The sequence below is a fragment of the Hyalella azteca genome, unplaced genomic scaffold, assembly GCF_000764305.2.
Source record: "Hyalella azteca isolate HAZT.00-mixed unplaced genomic scaffold, Hazt_2.0.2 contig15946, whole genome shotgun sequence".
Taxonomy (NCBI): Eukaryota; Metazoa; Arthropoda; class Malacostraca; order Amphipoda; family Hyalellidae; genus Hyalella; species Hyalella azteca.
In genome coordinates, this window is record NW_025945775.1 from 169,975 (window position 1) to 191,355 (window position 21,381).

General features: G+C 39.9%; 1 protein-coding gene across 6 annotated transcripts in view; it reads right to left on the reverse strand.

Annotated features, from left to right (window-relative positions):
• Positions 1–21,381, reverse strand: part of LOC108677154 (liprin-beta-1) — a 64,483-nt gene that overhangs the window by 4,343 nt on the left and 38,759 nt on the right. Inside the window, exons 1-16 of one of the 6 annotated variants that reach the window (XM_018165315.2) lie at positions 15,935–17,146; positions 14,150–14,847; positions 11,746–11,910; positions 10,624–10,746; positions 9,526–9,594; positions 8,962–9,072; positions 7,897–8,017; positions 6,804–7,019; positions 4,787–4,841; positions 3,972–4,214; positions 3,342–3,479; positions 2,564–2,811; positions 2,010–2,209; positions 1,304–1,405; positions 831–939; positions 158–276 (exon numbers count right to left, since the gene is read on the reverse strand). In XM_018165315.2, coding sequence (XP_018020804.1) covers positions 158–276; positions 831–939; positions 1,304–1,405; positions 2,010–2,209; positions 2,564–2,811; positions 3,342–3,479; positions 3,972–4,214; positions 4,787–4,841; positions 6,804–7,019; positions 7,897–8,017; positions 8,962–9,072; positions 9,526–9,594; positions 10,624–10,746; positions 11,746–11,910; positions 14,150–14,847; positions 15,935–16,820 — 3,603 coding nt within the window. In that variant the 5' untranslated portion in view covers positions 16,821–17,146. Of the gene's footprint in view, positions 1–157; positions 277–830; positions 940–1,303; positions 1,406–2,009; positions 2,210–2,563; positions 2,812–3,341; positions 3,480–3,971; positions 4,215–4,786; positions 4,842–6,803; positions 7,020–7,896; positions 8,018–8,961; positions 9,073–9,525; positions 9,595–10,623; positions 10,747–11,745; positions 11,911–14,149; positions 14,848–15,934; positions 17,147–21,381 lie in introns of those variants that run through there. The other 5 variants (XM_047884692.1, XM_018165318.2, XM_047884693.1 and 2 more) reach the window with 5 other exon arrangements.

A 21,381-nucleotide genomic window follows, 5' to 3' on the forward strand; every position in this document is an offset into this window, starting at 1 on the left:
TAAAAAGAGGCCTTAAAACACAAGAAAAAAAATAAGTAATCAAAAATTCATAGAGCAAATAGAGAATATCTACAATATTTCCTCTATAAACAAACACAATATAACAATGTAACACTTTTAAGTTGACGTAATTATCCCTGTAAAGAGAAGTGTTCACCTTGAAGTGTGTGTTGAGGTGTCGTCGTAGGAGCGTCTTGCTGGCAGGGATGGACAGCAGCGCTGCCAGCACCTCTGCGTTGAAACGAACCTCGTACACCAACAACGCCCCGTGAACGCCTGCACGCATAGTATAATTCTTATACAACCATTACATACTACATGGGCAAATATAGCATACTAAATGGGCAAATATAGCATACTACATGGGCAAATATAGCATACTACATGGGCAAATAGAGCATACTACATGGGCCGTCGTCTATGCTGTTCTTTCCTAATTTTTGCAGATCAACCAAAAGCTCGAAATTGTTCACGACCCCCAAAAAAGTTCGAGTACCACAGATTTAGACCCACTCCTAGAAGCAAAATTTTTTTATCATTTAAATGAAACTATTGCCACGCACTCAGTTTACCTCAAGTTACTCAAATATTTTATATATAAACCAACGTGCGCAAATAAAACTATAAAAGCTTTCAATAATTTAACGCGTTTATAGTTATTATGTAAGTGTATTCAAATAAAACCTTAAATTCTTTCAATTATTCAATAACCCAAGTGCAGTGGATGCCCATAGAATTTGTTACATTAAACAACAAGCTGGTACACGCACAAATCTTCCAGTAATTCAGTAACCATTATGAATTGGATGCTCAGAGAATTTTTCACGCACCAGAGCCGCGCAGGTTGGGCGCGTACTCGGAGAGGTCGACGGTCTTGAGCCACTCCATGACGCGGTGGTTAGTCCAGCGCTCCACCTCCTGCGCCACGCCATTACTCCCCTACGAGGTGCACAACACATCAACACCTGGACTACGTATTTCTGCGTATATAACAGCCATAATAACTACTGCTGCCTATATTAACGTGGGACATGATACCGTCAACACCTGGAGCCCGTATTTGAGCGTATTTTAATGTGAGTCATAATACAATTCACCCTGGCAGGTGTGAACACGGCACAACTCGACGACATTTCTGCCACGAGATCGCGGCTCAAATGAAACAAGATACACGTTTAATAAATTATTATAGATAAAACTAAAAAGCAGATTCAAATTCATGAATAATTGCTTTAGTACATAAAAGCAGCGATGTGCGCCTGTATATTAACTTGGAAAGGCACCGTGTGAATATCAAGCTTACGCTGTTATTATTGATGTTGTTATTGGCGCTGTCGTTGAAGGTTGGGGAGGAATTGGAGCGCCGCAACAAGACAGAGGAGTCAAAGTTGTGCTCCCGCAACACCTGCCGAAAACATATAAATATCAGTTAGAAGTCCTTGTAGTTTTATTATTAAATAATCGTATTCAGGAATAAATAATGGTCTGTTGGAATAAATTTGTACATAAATATTTTGCTGCAGTATTAAGCACAGCAAAAGAAAGTTATAATGTTGATGATATTAGTGTGCACCTGTAAGGTTTTTCAGTTCACCAACAAAGAGTTGAACAAACAGCAACAACATTTCAAGAAATCTACAGAAGTATCCTGGAGTCTGAAGCCTTCGAGGCGAAGAACTAAGTCGCGTGGAGCTTCACTCTGCAGTGCGCACTCGAACAACCTATCATCAATAAGTGAGGCTACCGCGATACCTCCATAGAAAGACAGTAGATATCAAATTGAGGACGAAACAGTGGTAATTATTTGCATGACCTAGTTAATAAGCCGATATCATGCTCTTTGTTGTAAGGCCAAATGGGTGTATAATGAATTCAGGTGCAAAAACATCACCAGACAGCATAAAACACTTGACGCATTTCTGTTATTCCTTAATCCTCATTAAGTAAATGTTGCCTGTTACCTTCCCCTTTAACTCTGCTATATTTATGAGAGGTTCCAGTGTCAGTACCTGGATGCCGCGTTTGATGGAGACCGCATGCAGGAGGCTGGTGACTTTAAGGAAGGCGAGGTCCTCCCATGTGAGGACGTTCAGGACGCGAGGGTCGACACAAGCCTCGTGGAAGGCGTCTTTGTACTGCGGCAAGCCTACGTCGTCCAGCCACTGCGATATCCACGACGCACTCGCAGTGCTGCCCTCGATACGCTCGCCTGGTCAACATAATTCTCATTCATTAACGTCAGATTTTTAAAATTTGAGTGAAATTCTTTTACAAGGGAGAATTTTTTTGATAAGGGCGAATTCTAATAAATTTGAGGCTGAAAAGCACAATAAAGTTCAGGCATTTGGGTGTGCATCAGTTAATCATATTTTACGTTCAGTAGTTAGCTTGCAAGCGATGAGTTATATCGATGATTTATAAGGCATGAAGCCAAGTTCTGATAGTATACAAACTTAGCAGACATTTTTACAATTAATAAATAATTTCGAAAGAGCACACTAAGAGTAACATATTCAGGATGTATTGAATTGCGTATTAATGCTAATGAAGTAAAATAGCGCACTGGGAGAGGTGGCGGCGAGGCTGGGGTAGGAGCCCATCCTGGACGCGATGGCGAGCTGCAGCTTCTTCCTGTGCAGGGGATGACGCACTCCCAGCTGCTTGTCCAGCTGGGAAGACGTGGCTCTGCTCAGGTGGTTGCTGGGGTCACCTAACCAACAGCGGAGAGCCGTGGTGTACTGGGACAGCCCCAGTGCCGTCATCCACTCGACGCAGTCTGCGCTTGACCAGGTCTCCAGGGAGCCTGATGGTCTGTAAGGGAGACTTGAATGAATATTTTAGTATCCTTAGTATATGTTTCAGACGTAGCAGTTCCAGGCCACAAAATGCGAGCCATCCTATAATTATAGGACAAATGCGAGCCATCCTATAATTATCCCACTGAATAAATTAAATAAAATGTATTGCATAACATTAGGAGATTCAGACAAAATATGATCATTAATGGCGTAGACTAAATGAATCTTCAGTCAGAACAGACAAGTTCTAAAATCAACAAAGATCAGGCGCCGCCTTCAGGTACCAAGACTCACCACTGGTACCAAGGTGGCCCAGTGTTTACAGTTCAGAGTACCAAGATTGGCGCAGAGAGGCGCGGGTTCGATCCCAGCTCTGTGCGCCAGTTTCTGGTCAGAATGGGCGAGGAGGCCGGGCGGTTAAGCAAAGCAGAATTTGTTAGCAGTGAATCGTAAGTTCGAGACCGCAACAAGCTGTGAATGTTCTGCAATATTAAGAATCGGCGACAGGCCTACTAAACGCTGAAACCGCTATATAAGACTTACTCCTGCCAGGCGCCAGCGACGGGGCGCGGGGCGGTGCCGCCGAGACGCGCGGTGGCGGTGGCGCGGACGCCGCCCCGGCGCAGGTCCTGCGTCCGAGTCCCAGGGGGAGACTGTCTGCCAGAGCTGCTGCGCCGTAGTCTGCACAGCAAAAAATATACGAGTACTTATCATTCTGCTTAATCAAGTAATTTCATTTTGTCTGCCTAAATCATTATAACCAACTACATACTTCCCAGCGTTAATTTGCTCAAGTCGCAATTTTCAATAAGTATTTTAAAGCAAAGAAAACGCCATAGTAATTCAGCCTGTCGTTATCGGTGAAGAAATCGTGAATTAACTTGGCGTTTTTGTTGCTTTCTCATTCTTACGAGAAATTATGTAAGATTAAGCCTCGATAATGAAGGAACTAAGGCCGATTTGTAGTCCAGATTAATGAGGAACGTTAATTATTCATAACGTTAATGATGGATGAGACAAGCGCCGATTTGAAAGTTGAATAATAATGAAAATTAATTATTTCAAACCACGACAATATGACCAAAAACAAATTTTTCTTCTGGTTAATGATAAACTTTAATTATTTTCATCCTTAACGACGAGAGCAAACAATCCCAGACTGAGATTCCCAACCTTGTGAATATTTTCTTGATGGTGTTAGGCTTATGCGACGTGATGGGCGAGGACTGCTGTTGGTTGTCACAGTACTGCTCGAGGCTCTGGATGTTGTGCAGGTTACCGGAGGACAAAGTCTTGATGGACGGCGGACTCTTGCGCATGCCGCCCCCGTCTGCAGGAGACCCAGGGCTGGCCAGGCACCCGTCCGCAGGGCCGTAGGTCTGCCGCTCCTCTGCCGTGTGCTGTCCGTTCACTAATCTGCAGGCAAATATGCAATTTGCATAGAAAATATACGCGGAAATTCATGTCACCGTGTTGGATTTTGTAGGTCAATAATACACTCTACACTCTTCGAAGCAGTTCACATAGAAAAGATACACGGAAACTCATGTCAACGTGTTGGATTTTATAGGACAATAATACACGGAAACTTTTCTGCACTCTTTGCACTAAACACGACAAGGATACACGTTCAATCTAGTCCATACGTTTGATGTGCACTGCCTTCAAACGAGTTTCTTCAGAAAATTCCTGACTTCTAATTGTGCACTAGATTATAGTTATGCGAGCAATTGATGACCAGAGAATGCATTACAATTTTTGAGATTATAGTTTGTGTATAGTTTCATCGAAGAACCTTAAATGATGTATAAACAATCCAGAAATATTTCACACGAAGAATAAAACGCAAGTTTTTTTACCAATACATTCATTAGAGTAGCCATTATATTAAAAGATTTATTCATTATAGCAAATGGCATTCATACTAGAGGGTTATTTTTATTCGTCATGCTGAATGAGTTAGTTTAAATGAATAAGTTGAGCTTTACCTTTGAGCGATGTTGGGCGACTGATGGCAAGACTGCGACTGCTTTTCTGTCTCGGCTGCCATAGAATGCAAAGTCATTAATATCTCTTGAAATAGATCTTTAACACGGAAACCGTGCAAGATCTACTATTTGCTTATAAATACATGAGGCTTTATGTCCACGACACCTACTTCTCAAGTTTAATGCTATATATTTAGCATTTAATAATTAGCATATTTATGTAGTGGACTAAATCGTCCACTAAGTTGAAACATTAATGTGTCTTAAAGAAAGTGTCAATAGTATGTCCAAAGTGATCTCGGTTTGTGCAAACGACCCAGGATCCTCATAAATTTCTAAGAAACTGTGGTATCAATGAAAGCTTTTTTTTTTCTTTAGGTTCATACATAAAACGAAATTTTTTGATATAATAAACATCATTATCGGTGACGTCATTGCTGACATCCCAATAAAACGTGTGGATGGATGGATGGTTGGGTTGATGTTTATCAGTTCAATGAGAATTACAAATTTGAGCTTATATTTTCTAAATATGATCACATTAACTGCTGAGGCCAATAATTAGTTTATAAACGTGGCTTCCGGACATTCATGACGCAGCAAAAGAAAAGTAGACGCGACGCTATTCAACAATGTCCACAGAGACTGAGCTAAGGAGCGTCTAAACGCTAACACAAAATTTTATTGGTGGTGCGTTAAATAAGAAGCGTTGCAATACTTAAAAAAATAAGTCAACTGATACGGTTAATTTTTAACTGTACAAAAGAATTTTAAGTCTTAAATTCTAATAATAGGACGAAGCTTCAACACATTAGAGCGTCACATGAATCCGGTTGCAGAATACTTAATTTAAATCATATTTACAAATTTTTAAATCGTGTCAAGGTGCAAATTAGGCCAAATTTACAAGCAAAACAAGACAGTTTTTGAAAAATATCAATTCAAGAACCAGGCATCCCGCTAAATATAATACAAGCAGGTACAAAATAGTGCAGTTATCACCCGTACACACACAGTTAGTGCGCTGGAATTGATCAAACTACGTGGAACAATTTATACAGGAATGAAGTCCATAAAGGAATCTGCCGTGCCCAGGATCATATTGAAAAATATGAACAAAGAAAATTATGCAAGATCACTTTGAAATTACGAACCATGTTTTTAATTAAACTTATGTTAAAACAGCAATGTACACGCAATACAGCCGCTAGAATAAAATATTCGAAGCTAGTCCGTGTACATAGGATTATTATTTATTATTTATTTACTTATTATTTATGAATAGAGCGAGAAGCGTCCTGTGGCTTGTAACTCTGCGAAGACATTTGAAGCGAACAATATAATCCGTGGAATATGAGTGCAAATATCATAAATCCCCCCAACGAGACGTGAAAATCATAAATCGTTTCATGGTGATTTAATATAAATCATTTTTTTACCAGCTGCAAGAAACGATTCCCAGCGACACGTATTGTCTTTTAAATTATAGGAACAATTAGTGTTGTTAATAAATGTATACCGTATTCACGTGTATATTCGCACATTTACAAACGTTAACGAAATTACAATCAATGCACTAAAAGTATAACAAAATAATTAGTTCAAGCAGGGATGGCAGATCAGGGACGCTGATATTTGCAAGCTCATGAAGCGGAACCTAAATAAGCATAATGCCAACAATAAAATTATCTATCATGTGATTAAGTGTTATATGCAATGATTACTACATTAACAGGGCGGCAGACACGGCAACTGATATATGCAAGCTCATGAAGCGGAACCTAAATAAGCATAATGCCAACAATAAAATTATTATCCATTAATTAAGTGTTATATGCAAAGACTACATTGATATGACAGCAGACACGGTAACTGATATACGCAACTCAACGCAAGCTCATGAAGCGGAACCAAAATAAGCATAATGACAACAGAATTATTATCATGTAATTAAGTGTTATATGCAATGACTACATTAATAAGGCAGCAGACACGGCAACTGAAGCAGCAAAGTCACCTAAATTAGGCGCCGACGCGCAGCGCTTGCCAGGGGCACCAAAAGGGGCCAGACCAACACCACCAGGCTTACTAGCGTCGCAAGTACCAGGACTAGTGCCACTAGTGTCATCTCCTGCTCCGTCCACGCTACTAGTGCGCTCTGATGCAAACCTACTGGTGCGGGTGGTAGCTTCAGCCACACCAGCGGTCATGGCAGAGTACTTGCCACCAGCACCTGAGTGGTAGGGTGGACATTATTACCCATTATTACCACCAGCACCCGAGTGGTAGAGCCGACATTATTATCTATTAATAATTTAATTAATGCAGCGCATCGTTCACATTTGCTCTGCGGTAGTTGCGAATAATCCAGAGCAAGCAATTAACAATAAATTTCAATGCAAACTACAGCATTATTATGTCCCCTTGCAGCAGCACGCACTTCCTAAGCATCAACAGCAACTTTCATATTGCTACATACTTCCAAAGTTCTAGAATGCACCGACAGTTACCCAGTGAATTTAGCTGTAAGTAAGAACCATTAGCAACCGTGAATTTTATTGTTCGTCCCAATCCCAAATTTGACGTCTAATAACCAAATGATCATGCGTCGCGAACGGAAGAAAGAAAATTAATTGGAAAGCTGGAATACCAAATACCATTAAACCCAGGAAATACTTTCTATAAAAATATAAAGAGTACCGCGAGAATAGTCCAGCTGAAAAATGAGAAAGTAGTTCAGAAGCTGCTGAATTCAAGTGTAATATTAGGGCCGGTACCAGCTCCTAGTAGCTCTACCATTAGTACGGGGATTCACATCATGCAAATGGCATCATGCAAGACAAGACACTAGCATGATGGTTTTGTCTAATGTTACCAAAAATCGTGATGATACCATGATTGTGGAGACCAATACCATGATGATACCATCATCAATCGCACGACTGTTTGTGCTGCTAAAATTTTTTAAGTGGCATCTCACCTAAAGAAAGTAAGGGTGTCTTTCAAACATATCTGCCACAGTCACAATAGAAAAAATAATGTCAACTACTTTTCAATTTTCTTCGCCTCATCACATGCCTACAGCCTCGCCACATGAGGCTACAACCCACCTGAGGCGTGCAGGTGAGGCAGGGTGGTGGGCTTGGAGGCAGTAGAGGCGCTGCCACAGCGCGCCACACGCAGCACCGCCGCCCCCGCGTCTGCCTCCCGACCGAAGTTAGGTGGCGGCGTCTGCACGACAGACGACCTCGTCAGTACAGACGACCTCGTCAGTACAGACAACCTCGTCAGTACAGACGACCTCGTCAGTACAGACGACCTCGTCAGTACAGACGACCTCGTCAGTACAGAAACTGTAGCGAGTGGCCTTTCAACTGAGGTGGTTTGAGGTGGCCTTTTAAAATACGATAATACCGTATAAGATACATGGGCACCTAAGCCTTATGTGGTGCTGTGATTGGTGAGGCGCTAAAGCTGAGAATTATATCATAGAGCTGCAGTACTAGAATCAGCTTAAAACTTAAATTATTAAATAATTAAGTATTAATTACTCAAATACAATTAAATCAGTAATCAGACTCTCACACTCAGCGACCATGGGTTCAATTATCACGCAAAACAAGTTCTTTCGGTAAGCTCAACTCGTATCTAACTCAGCTCTCGGCACACCCGGCATATCCACTGTGTTGTGAGATACAAGAAAATGGTTCTGGCGTTTCAGCACGTCAGTGATTATCGTACAACTTCCTTAAGTGGCGTAAGTGCCTCGAAAAAGTAACCTATCACCCCATTTCTTTAGTGATTGTTGCCACTACAAGTATCGGGAGTTATAACAACGAAATTACTAAAGAAAATAGAGAATCTGTTGTTAAACGTTAGGTCACTATAGATGCAACAGATCCAAGATAGCAGCCGTAAGAATAAGAATGATATGGTTCGATGTGGCCAGAATACAAATTGTTTACAAAATTGTTGTCAACTTCTTCAACATGGCCGTGCCGATCCCCAACATGTCATTAAAACTGACTCAAAAAATTTGTGCCAGAACATTATACATGTACACTTATGAAATCATTGAAATGTAAATGTCTTAAATATAACACACTCTAATATCATCAGTGAATCATTCTAAGTAAAAATGAAGTTCATTTCGGCGGAGTGGCAGCAACACAGACCCTGGGAGGACCGAAGGAGCGGACCGAGTCCTGGAGTCTGCCGGGCGCTGGCGAGGACGACGGTCCGTTCAGTGCCGAGGGCGTGACGAAGCCTGCCAGGCTGGGCGACAACTGCAACGCGAGAAATGTCATGTGGCATGTTGATTATGTGGGATAAACGATCATTGAGGCGACTTTATTGTCGCTCCATTGAAGTCGCAATCAATGAAGTTGCAAGCAATGAAGTCGCAATCAATGAAGTCACAATCAATGAAGTCACAATCAATGAAGTCACAATCAATGAAGTCGCAATCAATGAAGTCGCAAGCAATGAAGTCGTAAGCAATGAAGTCGTAAGCAATAAGTCACAATCAATGGAGTCGCAATCAATGAAGTCGCAAAATGATGTTTACAAATACCGATCCAAATGATAACTCAATTAGAGAATTGCAACGCATTTAGAGACGGCATAACGGAGTGGTGGGTTAGAATGGTGATATGTTATGATGAATAATGATGAGTATTGATGAATAAAGATGAGTAATGGGTAGGCGAATGATGAACGATATCGAAATGATTACTCACGGAGCATGAGGGCGAGGCGGTGTAGGAGCGCACAGGCGTAGACGTGGCCAAGCCAACACCGAAATTATCCTGCGGGTTACCAGGCAAGCTACAGAACACAAGCAAACAAGCACACAAATTCCAGGGGATAACTCAACAAAATTAAAGCATCATTCTGTTAATCACAGCCACAAGTCATCACGAGCACTAATGCCCACATTTATATTCAAGGGACTGACACTGTGCAAGCAAATAGAGGTTGCACCAAGCATTATATCTTAAAACACGTTGTGTTTACGTTCAACACTCTAACCCACTCAAATAAAAGTAGGACCAAATGCTGAACTATTAAAAAGAATAGATTACAGAACATATGAAATAATCTGAAAAATAAGATCAAAAGGATCCAAATACGGAAACTTGAAAAAAGTCGCTTCCAAGAAACACAAACACACTGAGAAAACAACAAACAATACAGAGTAAAGTACCACAAAAGGAACAGATTTGAGGCAACTAGCCTTCACTTATCAGATCACCACAGTACAAGAGATCAAAGAAAAAAATAGATAAGAGAATTAATCAGAGCAAATGCATACGGACAACTGTCATGTTGATCGAGATATTGAAGAACATTGCAATAGTTATTAAACTTGGATGCGATATTTTCAGCACATCCTGCTATAATGCATTCTCGATATGAACCCTGCAGACGAAGCAGGAATAGTTTCATCAGAAATAGTTTCATTTTCAGGAATAGAACCCAGAGAGCAGAGATAGCTTTATCGAGACTACCATTACTGGCATAAGAAGCACAAACTAGCATAAGAAGCAAAAATTATCCTACCGAGATGTTCGTGTACACACGGTATCAATTGTTGCTATCTTCTCTTCTCCACAACACAGCAAATTACAATGGTTAGAAGTGGTAATCCGTTTGTTTCCATGAGACCGTATCAGTAACTTCAAACTAAACACAGAGTTTAGATAGTTTTAGTAGGAAGTGGTTAATTACGAAATGGAATAACTAGGTTGAAGAGATAAATATTAAATATTGAATATTAATTTCCACACTCAATGTTGTTGTTTTAAATTATAGAATATAATGGTTAATAAGAGCACCTGTATGAGAGGGGACCGAGCAGATGACCCCTGAGCGGCCGCTGCTTGCTCGAGCTGCAGGCAGCTCAGCTCACTCAACAGCTGCAGACGCTGAGTCTCCAGCCCGCTCACCGCCATCACTTCCTACATCACAATAATATTCAGCTTAAGCGCTTCAGACGAAAATTGCGTACTTCTAATTAATAACAAATGTGCTGGTCAGAATATGCAATAGGACTGATCTAAGTTTATATAGGTAATTTTCTTTAAATGATTTAATTTCTTTTAAGAATATATTATGCATACCGTAGAAAAAATTAAGTTATTACAATGGGCAATCATTAAAATCCCGATTGTGGATATAAATGAAAACAAGCAGGAGATTTCTCGCATTTTTTACAAAAAAATTCTTGTGTGATCAGCACCAATAACTATGCAGCATTCTTTTGTACATCAACATTCATCATGAAATTTTCAATGCTAAAATTTAATTATTAAACTACAGCTGCTTGTATTGGAATTTCAAATTAATAAAGAATTTCAAGAAGTTAAAAATTCATTTCAACTTAATTATGCTTGCATTAGAATTGCAAATCATCGAGAATTTCAGAAACTTAAAACTATATTTCAATTTAATTATTCTTGAATTCCAATTGCAAATTCTTCCAGAATTTCAAGAAGTTAAAAATTCATTCCAACTTAATTATGTTTGCATTAGAATTGCTGTATTTCAAATTGAAAACTGTATTTCAAGAAAATTGTATTTCAACATAATAATGCATTAAGGTTCTCCTTCTGGAGCCTTTTTCAAGAAAATTGTATTTCAACATAATAATGTATTAAGGTTCTCCTTCTGGAGCCTTTTTCAAGAAAATTGTATTGCAAGATAATAATGTATTAAGCTTCACCTTCTGGAGCCTTTTTTCAAGAAAATTGTATTGCAAGATAATAATGTATTAAGGTTCTCCTTCTGGAGCCTTTTTCAAGAAAATTGTATTGCAAGATAATAATGTATTAAGCTTCACCTTCTGGAGCCTTTTTTCAAGAAAATTTTATTCCAACATAATAATGCATTAAGGTTCACCTTCTGGAGCCTTTTTCAAGAAAATTTTATTCCAACATAATAATGTATTAATTTTCCACCTTCTGGAGCCTTTCCTCAGTGAGCAGGAGCTGTCTGTTCTTGTCTCGTAGCAGCGCCTCGAGCTCAGAGATCTTCTCAGCCTGCGCCTCCACCTGCTCCTGTAGCACCGACACCTGCAGCTCCAGGCTGCTCTTGTTCGCCTCCAGGTCGTACAGTCGCTCCACCTGCAACGTACTCATCCATATTAATATTTATTGATGCATTCATCCATCCATATCAATTACTATTGTCACTGATGCTCAAGTTATGGACATTTATAGTGTTCCGTGCATACAGTCTCGTATTCAGCAAAAGGCATTAAGCATTCAATAGCTTTTTTCACTTCTGAGCAAATAATTCGGTCGTCAATACACAATTTGCATGCAATGACGTGAATTAGCAAACGTTTAAATCAGGAAGCCACAATATGGGCATCATGAACAGCTTTTTTGTTAATTTCGAACAAATTATTTATAGGTGTCACAATACCGAACACTTGCGAGTTCATCAAAGAGTAACAAATCAATGAAAACCGCGATAATCCTTTCCTATAAAATTTTATCCTTCACAAATCTAAATAGAAACGAGAAAAAATATGTATTTTTCAGTAGGGAAATACGAATAAAAAATCCAGATTACTCATGATTATTTCTTCCATCAATGGACACATGATGTAAGAAATATTAATATTTCATTATTATTACACGTGTTGAATATTTATTATTATTTCGATGACGTAAACGAGCACCAGAAACACATCATTTCTCCCGTCAACCACACACAAACACTGTAGTGCAAAACCACGTCTAGTAAACCAACACACTCTAGCGGCTATACCGTCACACTCTAGTGACACATATACCGTCACACTCTAGTGACACAATAAACACTAATGACAATAACACCCGCAGCTGGATATCGGATTAATCGAACACTCGAAGCACTCACAAACAGGAGGAGTCGTGACAATTAGGAACATAAACACACGTGTGAGAAAATGGACATTCAATCTTTTTTGGGCGAACAAGCGTCTGATACAAGACGAGATCTCCAAGATCTTCATCAATCATCATAATGCAGGGAAGAGTAAAAATCGAAAAATATTTTTTTACCCTCGTTAGGCTGCAAGCTCGACAAGGATTAAATGAGTCGAATGAGTATAAAAAAATTATAAAGCAACGAGCATCAAAAAAATTCCCAGATCTTCTCCGCAGAGCAGCGCTGCTGATAGGCAGTCACGGCAGAAAAATATATAACCATAAATTAAAATAAAGGATATGCATGGTTGACGATATGAACAATTTCGATGAATGAATTTCGATCAACACAGTCTGGTTTTAATTCAAAACGTGCTATTAATGACTATAACAGAAAAAAGCCGGTAAGTGCGTTCAGAAAAAGTTATACGAACATGGTTAAACACTTGAACTCCGAGAAGTATTGTTAATGAAGCATAAACAATAGAAGTAGCGTTCAATTCACTACTTCGATGATATATCAGAAAAAATGCACTCCCATCATTGGCCATAAGTATTCAGATGCTCAGAATCAAAAGAAAATTTCTTATTCGTCTCTTCCAAATTGGATTCATGAGCAAGCCCATATAATTTACAGGAGTTTCAAAATTTAACGGAAACTGCAAGGAAATTAGATTGAGGGCTGGTTTCATATTATAGTCATGGCAGTAAGTCTAAACCAGGCGCGTGACAGATCAATCCTACAGTATATCAGTTCCGCTCTTATATATTTCATAACTACCGGTGAACTCAATTATGTTTATGGATATGTATTATAAAAATTAGAGTTAATACTTTCAATATGGTAATGTGGCGTTGATGGTTGTCACGCGACAACAAAGAATGTGACAGAGTAACTCACTCGCCTGCGAAGTTGGGTAACCCAAAATGATTTGAGCGACGCCTATAAACGTTAAACACAAAGTAGTACACGATATACATACGAACGCTAGAAACAAGTTTAAAGAAATCAAACATAAATTATACAGAAAATAATGTTAATTCCACATAAAACGTTTCAAAATTGGAATGAAGACAGCAAAAAAAGGAGAATATTCACTACATTAAAGCCGTCTTGTTAAAACGGGAACTTAGCAAGTTTAAAACGAACAACGAGTAAATTCTATGCTAGAACTTGACACGTTGTAGGTGATTTCTAAGAAATAACTGACGTTGAAATTTTACATCGAAGCCAAAAGTTTAGACATTGAACAGAGGACACGACAGGATTGATATCGTGACGTCTCGTTTGCTAAAGGTAATAAATAACTAAAACGCCCACCGAATGTTACGATGTGACAGCGCCAGTGATCGCACTAACCATACTAGAATGACAGCTCCAGAGGGGGATGTAATCAGGCAGACCATCATGATGGTGGTGGGGGTCTAGATCTTGTTTATGACCCACCTGCAACCTCGAGTCCCCATAACAACACCCGCTTGCATCCAAATCATCTTGCTGCGATGCAGAGCAACGCCCTTGGTCACCCCCAATAACTGGGAGATGATAGTTGCTGTCTTTTATATCAGTAGGAAGGAGTCCGTGATGATAGCCACAACATGGCACGTCTCTGGTCCAACCCCACGACAGGCTCTCCCTGAAGCCACTCCGACGGCGATCAAGCGATCGAGTCGAAAGGTCTTCGTGATAACTGTGCCTCAGCGCTCCAACTTGAGGTCGGTCGTGCGACGAACTTTTCGTGGCAAAGTGACGGCAGCACGAGTCTCCGGCGACTAAAATATCGTCGGAAATATCGTCGTATCTCCTTCGGGAACCCCATGCGTCGCTGGAACTTTGGGCACATGATGTTCTCTCAACGGAAGACTCGCGACTATGCTGAGAATTTCGTCTGGGGTGATCGGAGAGACATCTTCGGTGAACAAGCGACGCTCGTCTTCGGGACTCATCAGCATCGGAACATCGTTCCTTTAGACAACATGCAGACGACGGTGACGCTTTGTGTGCAGAAGTGGGCACTCGCGACCCAAGTGCTAAAACTGAGCGTGGTGTGTCGGGCGGCGTGCCGAGTCGAGTGAAGTGTTTATCAAATAGTGACGGAAGCGGGGGCATCGCACGAGAACCGTCCTCCAGTGGCACAAGAGATCCTGCACGGCCAAAATAAAAGGCCTTGCTAACATAATTATGGAATTAGAAGCAAGGTGATCAATTCAAAGTGGAAGGTTAGCAAAAGATGCGACAGTGAAAATATGAAAACGTTGCATGCTGATTAAGAGTGTGGAAGTCAAGCGGAAGTAAAGATATATACTTTGAAGGAAAGAAACAATCAATCATAGGATGAAATAGGATGAGAGGGGTCCAAAAGGCTCATGGAACTGGAGTTCTCAGTAAGGATTAATTTGAATAATTACACCAACTGACGCACTAAGTTGTGCCATTTTACCTAACCAAAATAAACGTAAAATAACACAACGAACATCAATCAATCTTCGCGATGATTACTCTAAGGTTTTTCGCGTCAAAACCGGCAGATAAACTTGGGCACCGCGACCTAAAGTAACAAAACAACCACCTACGGAAACAAGCGAGCGAGTAAACTAAGGCCAACGAAAGTCTGCGTGAATATAAACGTGTGCGAGGGGGGGGGGGGAGCTGAAATCTACTAAATAGTAATGCGACAAGTATACCGTATTCTAACGAAAGTAGGTTAACTTAAATTATTAATAAAATTATTACATTTCATTCTTTTTCGTGGCCAGTCATGGTTTACACGATTCTAACCCATTGATTCAAAGAGTCCTATTGCATCTTCACTACAAATGAATGCTCCTATCAAAGAGAAGGTATTAATTAATGTTATAAAATGAACGAGGTGAAGTAGATTTGTTGTTTTACATGAATAAGGCAAATTAACGAGTAATAAATCGTATGAGCGATGCATTATTACTTTAGTACCAGTGAGATTCTTTTATATACTTTTCCTGATCAGTGAAAACATTTCCTCATTTGTTGAGCTGTAATTAGGAGATTTTTAATACAATAGCAAAGCCCAAATGCTTTCATGAAATTGCTTTCTCTGGTTATACTTTCTTGCACATAGGGGTACACCACGCATAATAGATGAAGAACATGATTAAAAAACTACAAAAAAACTTCTCAGCGAATTTATGCTAAACAGATTCTATTTATTTTACGAGTAATACTGTCTACCTAGCATCGCAATCCTTATATTACCTTGGTCATCACGCACGGAAGAATCAGATATGTCCGAGGAAGACGATTCGTCTTCATGTTCGTATCTCTTGAAGGAATTCTTCCAGTGATCAACCTCATCATCAAAAGTTACATCAAGTTGATCGTCCGAAGGATTGCAACGGGTACTGGGAGAACTGCGTTCCACATTTGAATTGCAACGTGCATTTGGAGGATTACAATGGCGATTCGAAGGGCTGCAACGGGCATTTGAAGAACTGCATTTCTCGTGTGAAGGACTACATCGGGTATTTGAAGTACAACATCTATCAACGCTGTTGTGATAACCACGCCGAGAGCACTGTTCCTCGTCCGAAGAATATGATCGACACAGAGGGCCGTCATGACGTATAGGGGAGGAGGAGATTTGGTCAGAGCATCTTCGGCTTATAGCAAGCGGCGAACGATGAACACAGTCTTGAAGGTCGTAACTGGAGACGCGGTATGGCTTAGCGATCTGTTTTGCACAACACGGGGAGCCAACTTCACAGATGTTGCGACACCGGTTGTCGGGTTTCCGGTTGAGATGTTGTCGGAGGGTGGGCTCGAGTTGACGGCCTGGCCGGGAGCCTCGGCGAGGCGAAGAATCTTCAATGAGCAAGGGAGATGCTGGCAAGTGTGAGTATAACGCGCGCTGCAGCATCGATCTTGGACGAGACAAAGGAGACTGTGGCGGTAACCCAACACATGACGAAGGCGAGTGTCGAGGGTTCACGGCAGACACACATGAAGTCTGATGAAGGACGTGTGACGAGGCAATATGAGGAGACGAGGAGTTCCGTGGGTGCTGCTGGTCGCGGTCAGGAGACATGCTGCCGTCTATAATTGGCGTCTTTTCAACAGACGCCGTAACACTCGGTACTGGCATCAAGGGCAGAGTCACTTTAGCGCTTTATTTCGTTTTCAAATCATGAACACCGTTGGAACTGAATCCATGAGCATATGGTGTGGTCGGTAGACATACTACGGTTCAAAATGTTCTAAAGGCATGGATATAAAAAATTCATTCTTAGTAAAATAATTGTAATTTCTTCAGGTATTTTATATACAGCTAACACGCGGATTACCAGATTCTATTACTCCATGTTACGTAAGAAGCAGAGCCGTATTCGAGAAGCGAGCAAATTACTGCCAACCACATAACGAATTAAATTTTGAGTTTATTTCACTTCTGGCACAGACTCAGATGTGAAAAATAGATTATAGATTATTGCTAAAATGGCAGAACGGCGAACTGTGGTTCGAGGAAATAGTCAGCAATACATAAATAAGGATTGGTATTACGTCGTCAAAACGGTGTAAAAACTTCTAAAATTTAAAAATTTTACATTGATCAGTTTTTTTCTGTATGCTGCATCGCAATTAATATTACCAGACATTACGATGCTGCGGGAAAGAAACGCTTTTTAGGGATATAACTTTAAAAAGAGGATTTTTTTCATTTCCTTTTTAAAGAGACCTATATTTTAGACCGCATCAAAAAACTCAAGCCACGAACACACAAAGCCCTTCAACTAATGGAGCAATGATCGTAAGCTACGCTTAACGTGCCAAACTGTGTAATCAATTCAACGAAACGACATCAAACAAAATTTAAACTGACAAAAAAACTGCTCTACTGTTCATAGCAACCTCCAAGCGCACTAATAGTACAGCGAATACCGCAGGAGAGAACAATGAATTTGCACGACACGAGTCTGCATTTGGCACATGAACATTATTTTGCTCAGGAATGCAGGTCCCAAAACGACATAAAATTATGGTCACTAAATGCCCCGAGTGGCTTGGCAACGATACTGAGTGGGAGCCAAAGTGACGCATCTTCAGCCGTGTAGTCACCAGTCACACTTCCAATATTGGCTGTCCCGACCTCGACCATCGAAACGACCCAAGGTTATAATTGGCTTTGTGGTAAATATAATTTTTAGAATGTCATTGAGTTTAAATGGAACAGCAGGCAATGCAAACGATGCGATGTAACTCAGAAGTAAGTTGGAAAAAGTTGAATTGTATAATTAAATTTAATTTGCATTGAAGTCACGATTTCAAAGTTATATACAATTCATATCAACTGGGTGCACAAGTTAACATCACAACAGCATCAAATTAATGCACTTCAATATATAGAAAACATCGCATTTTCACAAGAAATAATACAAGTTTCTGCAAAACCTCTGTTATCGGAAGCAAAGCATCGGCTGTCAAGGCCGCGAGTATATGAGGCACCAATGAATCATCTGATAGCACAGCAGCCGACAGTCCCAACAGACTAATTGTTTGATCTGCCTTCAGTGCAGATCAAATAAAATACCATAAATCGTCTTTAAAAATTCGTCAATTATTTGTTTTAGAGGGCATACAATGTGATTAATTGTTCATAATTAACTGATCTATTAAGTTCTGTCTGATGATATCGCTGATATCGCCAATTCAATTATACACATAATGGCAACAATTCACCTCGCATATAAATTCCGATTCTAGCTTTTTCGCCCCTCAACCTAATATACACTTGCAGCAATAAATGAACTCGCTTGAGCAGGAAACCGAACAAAGATATTAGCAAGAATTACCGGCACCGAATAGGTAATAAAGATAGACAAGATTGTCAGTGGCAGCACACCTGCACAGCTTGGCACGCGCCTCGCACTCCCTTCACTAAACTATCGTTAACACCCTGGCCTCATTCACCCAACTGGCCTCAATAACACCCTGGCCTCACTAAACTATCGTTAACACCCTGGCCTCATTCACCCAACTGGCCATAAAGCGGCGATCACGTCTGTAGCATACGTTTCTTATCGTAATTCATCCACCCTTATTGAAGCGGATATACGCGCTTATGGAAGTGTAGTTTTGTAAATTCATTATTTTATTTCCATTGATATAAAAAGGACACTTTATCATGGGTTCAGATAATTCTAGATCTTAGGTCCAACTTGCATTAAAGTTTGATGATACGGTATATCGTGTTTCATATACACAACCAAAAAAGTGTCGATGAACCTATATTGGGCAAATAGCTATCACCGTGACTTATTTATGAACTCAATGAGATACAAGCAAACTGACTGGCAACTGGAATAACAAAACAAGTAGAATACTAACTGAAAATAATAGTACCTACATTAAAAGTAATGATCATTTCACGCCACTTCAGTTGTAACTTTAACAGAATGAATATTCGTTTCAAGAAAACAATATTGACAGGAACATTGGTCATGACATTCTCACTGAAATAGTAAATTCAACACTTCCATAAATAATTTATTGTCATAGAAAGACACCAATTCAGTCTATCACTAGAGAAAAGCGATGCCGCACGTCCACACGCCACGACGACTAGTGAGCCACTGAGGTCATTCAGTAAGAAAATGCGGTTGAGCAACTTGAATTCTCGTCAAGATCAGACGAAACTAACTTTTATTCCTTATTCAAGTAAATTAATTGGAATACAGATTAATAACACAAAATTAATTACAACGAAGTGTTCCAATACAAAATAAAAAATTATACAGTTCAATACCAAAGAACAAATTCTAATTTCCTTAAGTAAATTCTAATTTCCTAAAAGAAACTAGAGTACAAATTAGAATTAATTAGGAATTCCTTTCGATATTTCCTAAAGGAAATTAGAATAGAGCCCAGTTTCATTCCGATATTGGGCTAATGAATTGTAAAGACATGCCCGAGTCAACGCAATACCGTTTAGATCAGCGCAATTCAGCTGAAATTAAATGGCAACTCAATCACAAATAGAATAATTCATTCGAACAGCTGTAATATCGTAATTTCCAGATTGCAACAGAACAGTGAAGAGAGGCGATATACTTAAATCTGAGGAGCAATCTCCGCAGACTTCATGAAGTGCAACCGTTTTCTGAAGAATTTTCAGCCAATACTATGCCAAACTTCAAAAAATGTAAACGTCTGCAGACTTCGCTTGACTTCAAGGTATTCAAAACTGCAAATCATATGTGAATGTACGATTTCAGGTGATACCATGAATATTAATCACATATACTGATCATAACATTAAGAACATAAAGCTCTGCGGTGTTTCAGACTTAGACACTAGAAGTGATCGTAAATAAAGAGCAAGGCCTTCACCAGGTCTCAGAGTACAAACATTCTATAAGCAGGCTAACGTCAACAAACTCCGGGCTGGCTCAGTCAGCACAGCGATGTTTTCATTTGATCTCCTGTCACATTCATCACCTGACAAAAGCTGCTAAATCATGGCGAGAAGTATGTTTATCGAAATAATTTAGAATTTATCAGGACAAGTTTCATAATTGGCAAATAAAGTATGAAAAACACATGGAAGTTTACCTGCGCACCAATGTTGTGACATTTTGATACCACACGCAAGACCCAGCGAATGACAGTTCAGCGAATTCCTGTCACGATAATCAATTAATTATCGATGAGATCGAAAAATCTAACCAACAGCTCAAACGAGACCAACACCTTACAATCCTACTGCCTTTACGAAGTAAACTTCGAACAAAAGATTTGTGGAAAAAATAAATGTTAGCAGAATTGCAACACAGCTTCATGTACCTATTCTTGATGACAGAACAATGCAAGCCGGGAACAAATGAAGTCTAATAAAACATAAACTTCTCACTATTTTGCACGGCATGTTGATAATTAAACAGGAGTTCGCGCCAACAAATTGTTCTGTAACGCAAAGTTAAACAGCAAGTCTTCTGGCCAGAACAAAAAAGCTGCAGTTAACAGCTACGCCACAAAGAATGCTAAGCATTGAACGCTCTCAAGTCCGACACTGGTCCGAAATGCTTTAAGGGAGGGCAGCTTCTTGCCTCGAAAGGAATAAGGTGAAGAAAAGTGTTTCCCTTCTTGCCTCCAAAAAAGTGAAGAGCTGCTGTATTTAGTTGTACATATCATGCAACTCTGAAATGAAATAATAGTTAAATTGCATTGTTGAACCGTTTTCACCAATGTGAAATTAGGATAAGCCATTTTTAACGTTGGTTGAATAATTTTCATCATAGTTCTCCGTACCGCGAGTTAATTGTGCGAACAACTAGGTAGTCAGCACTAGAATGCTGCTTCTCTTAATAATCTCCCACGATGTCATTCAAATCGATGAAAAGAATTTGCATGCGGTGTATGTCGGCCGGTGCCAACGTTATTTAAATATGAATGGGGCTTTGAAGGAATTTGAAGGAAAATTTTCATGCGCGTATCTGTGTTCGTTTCGTGCGCATTTAAACCGATGTGCTGTCGTTGGCCTCGCCAAGAACTAGGTCCGTAAGATTGTCCTCTCCACGGTTTTAGTCCTCGCATCTGAATTTTGCCCTCACATCAACTGAATCATCCATCTTATTCGAAATATTACTGCGCTTCTTCTGCGCGCTGCTACTGCCCCATCACACCCTGAGCAAAAATAGACCATAGCCTCC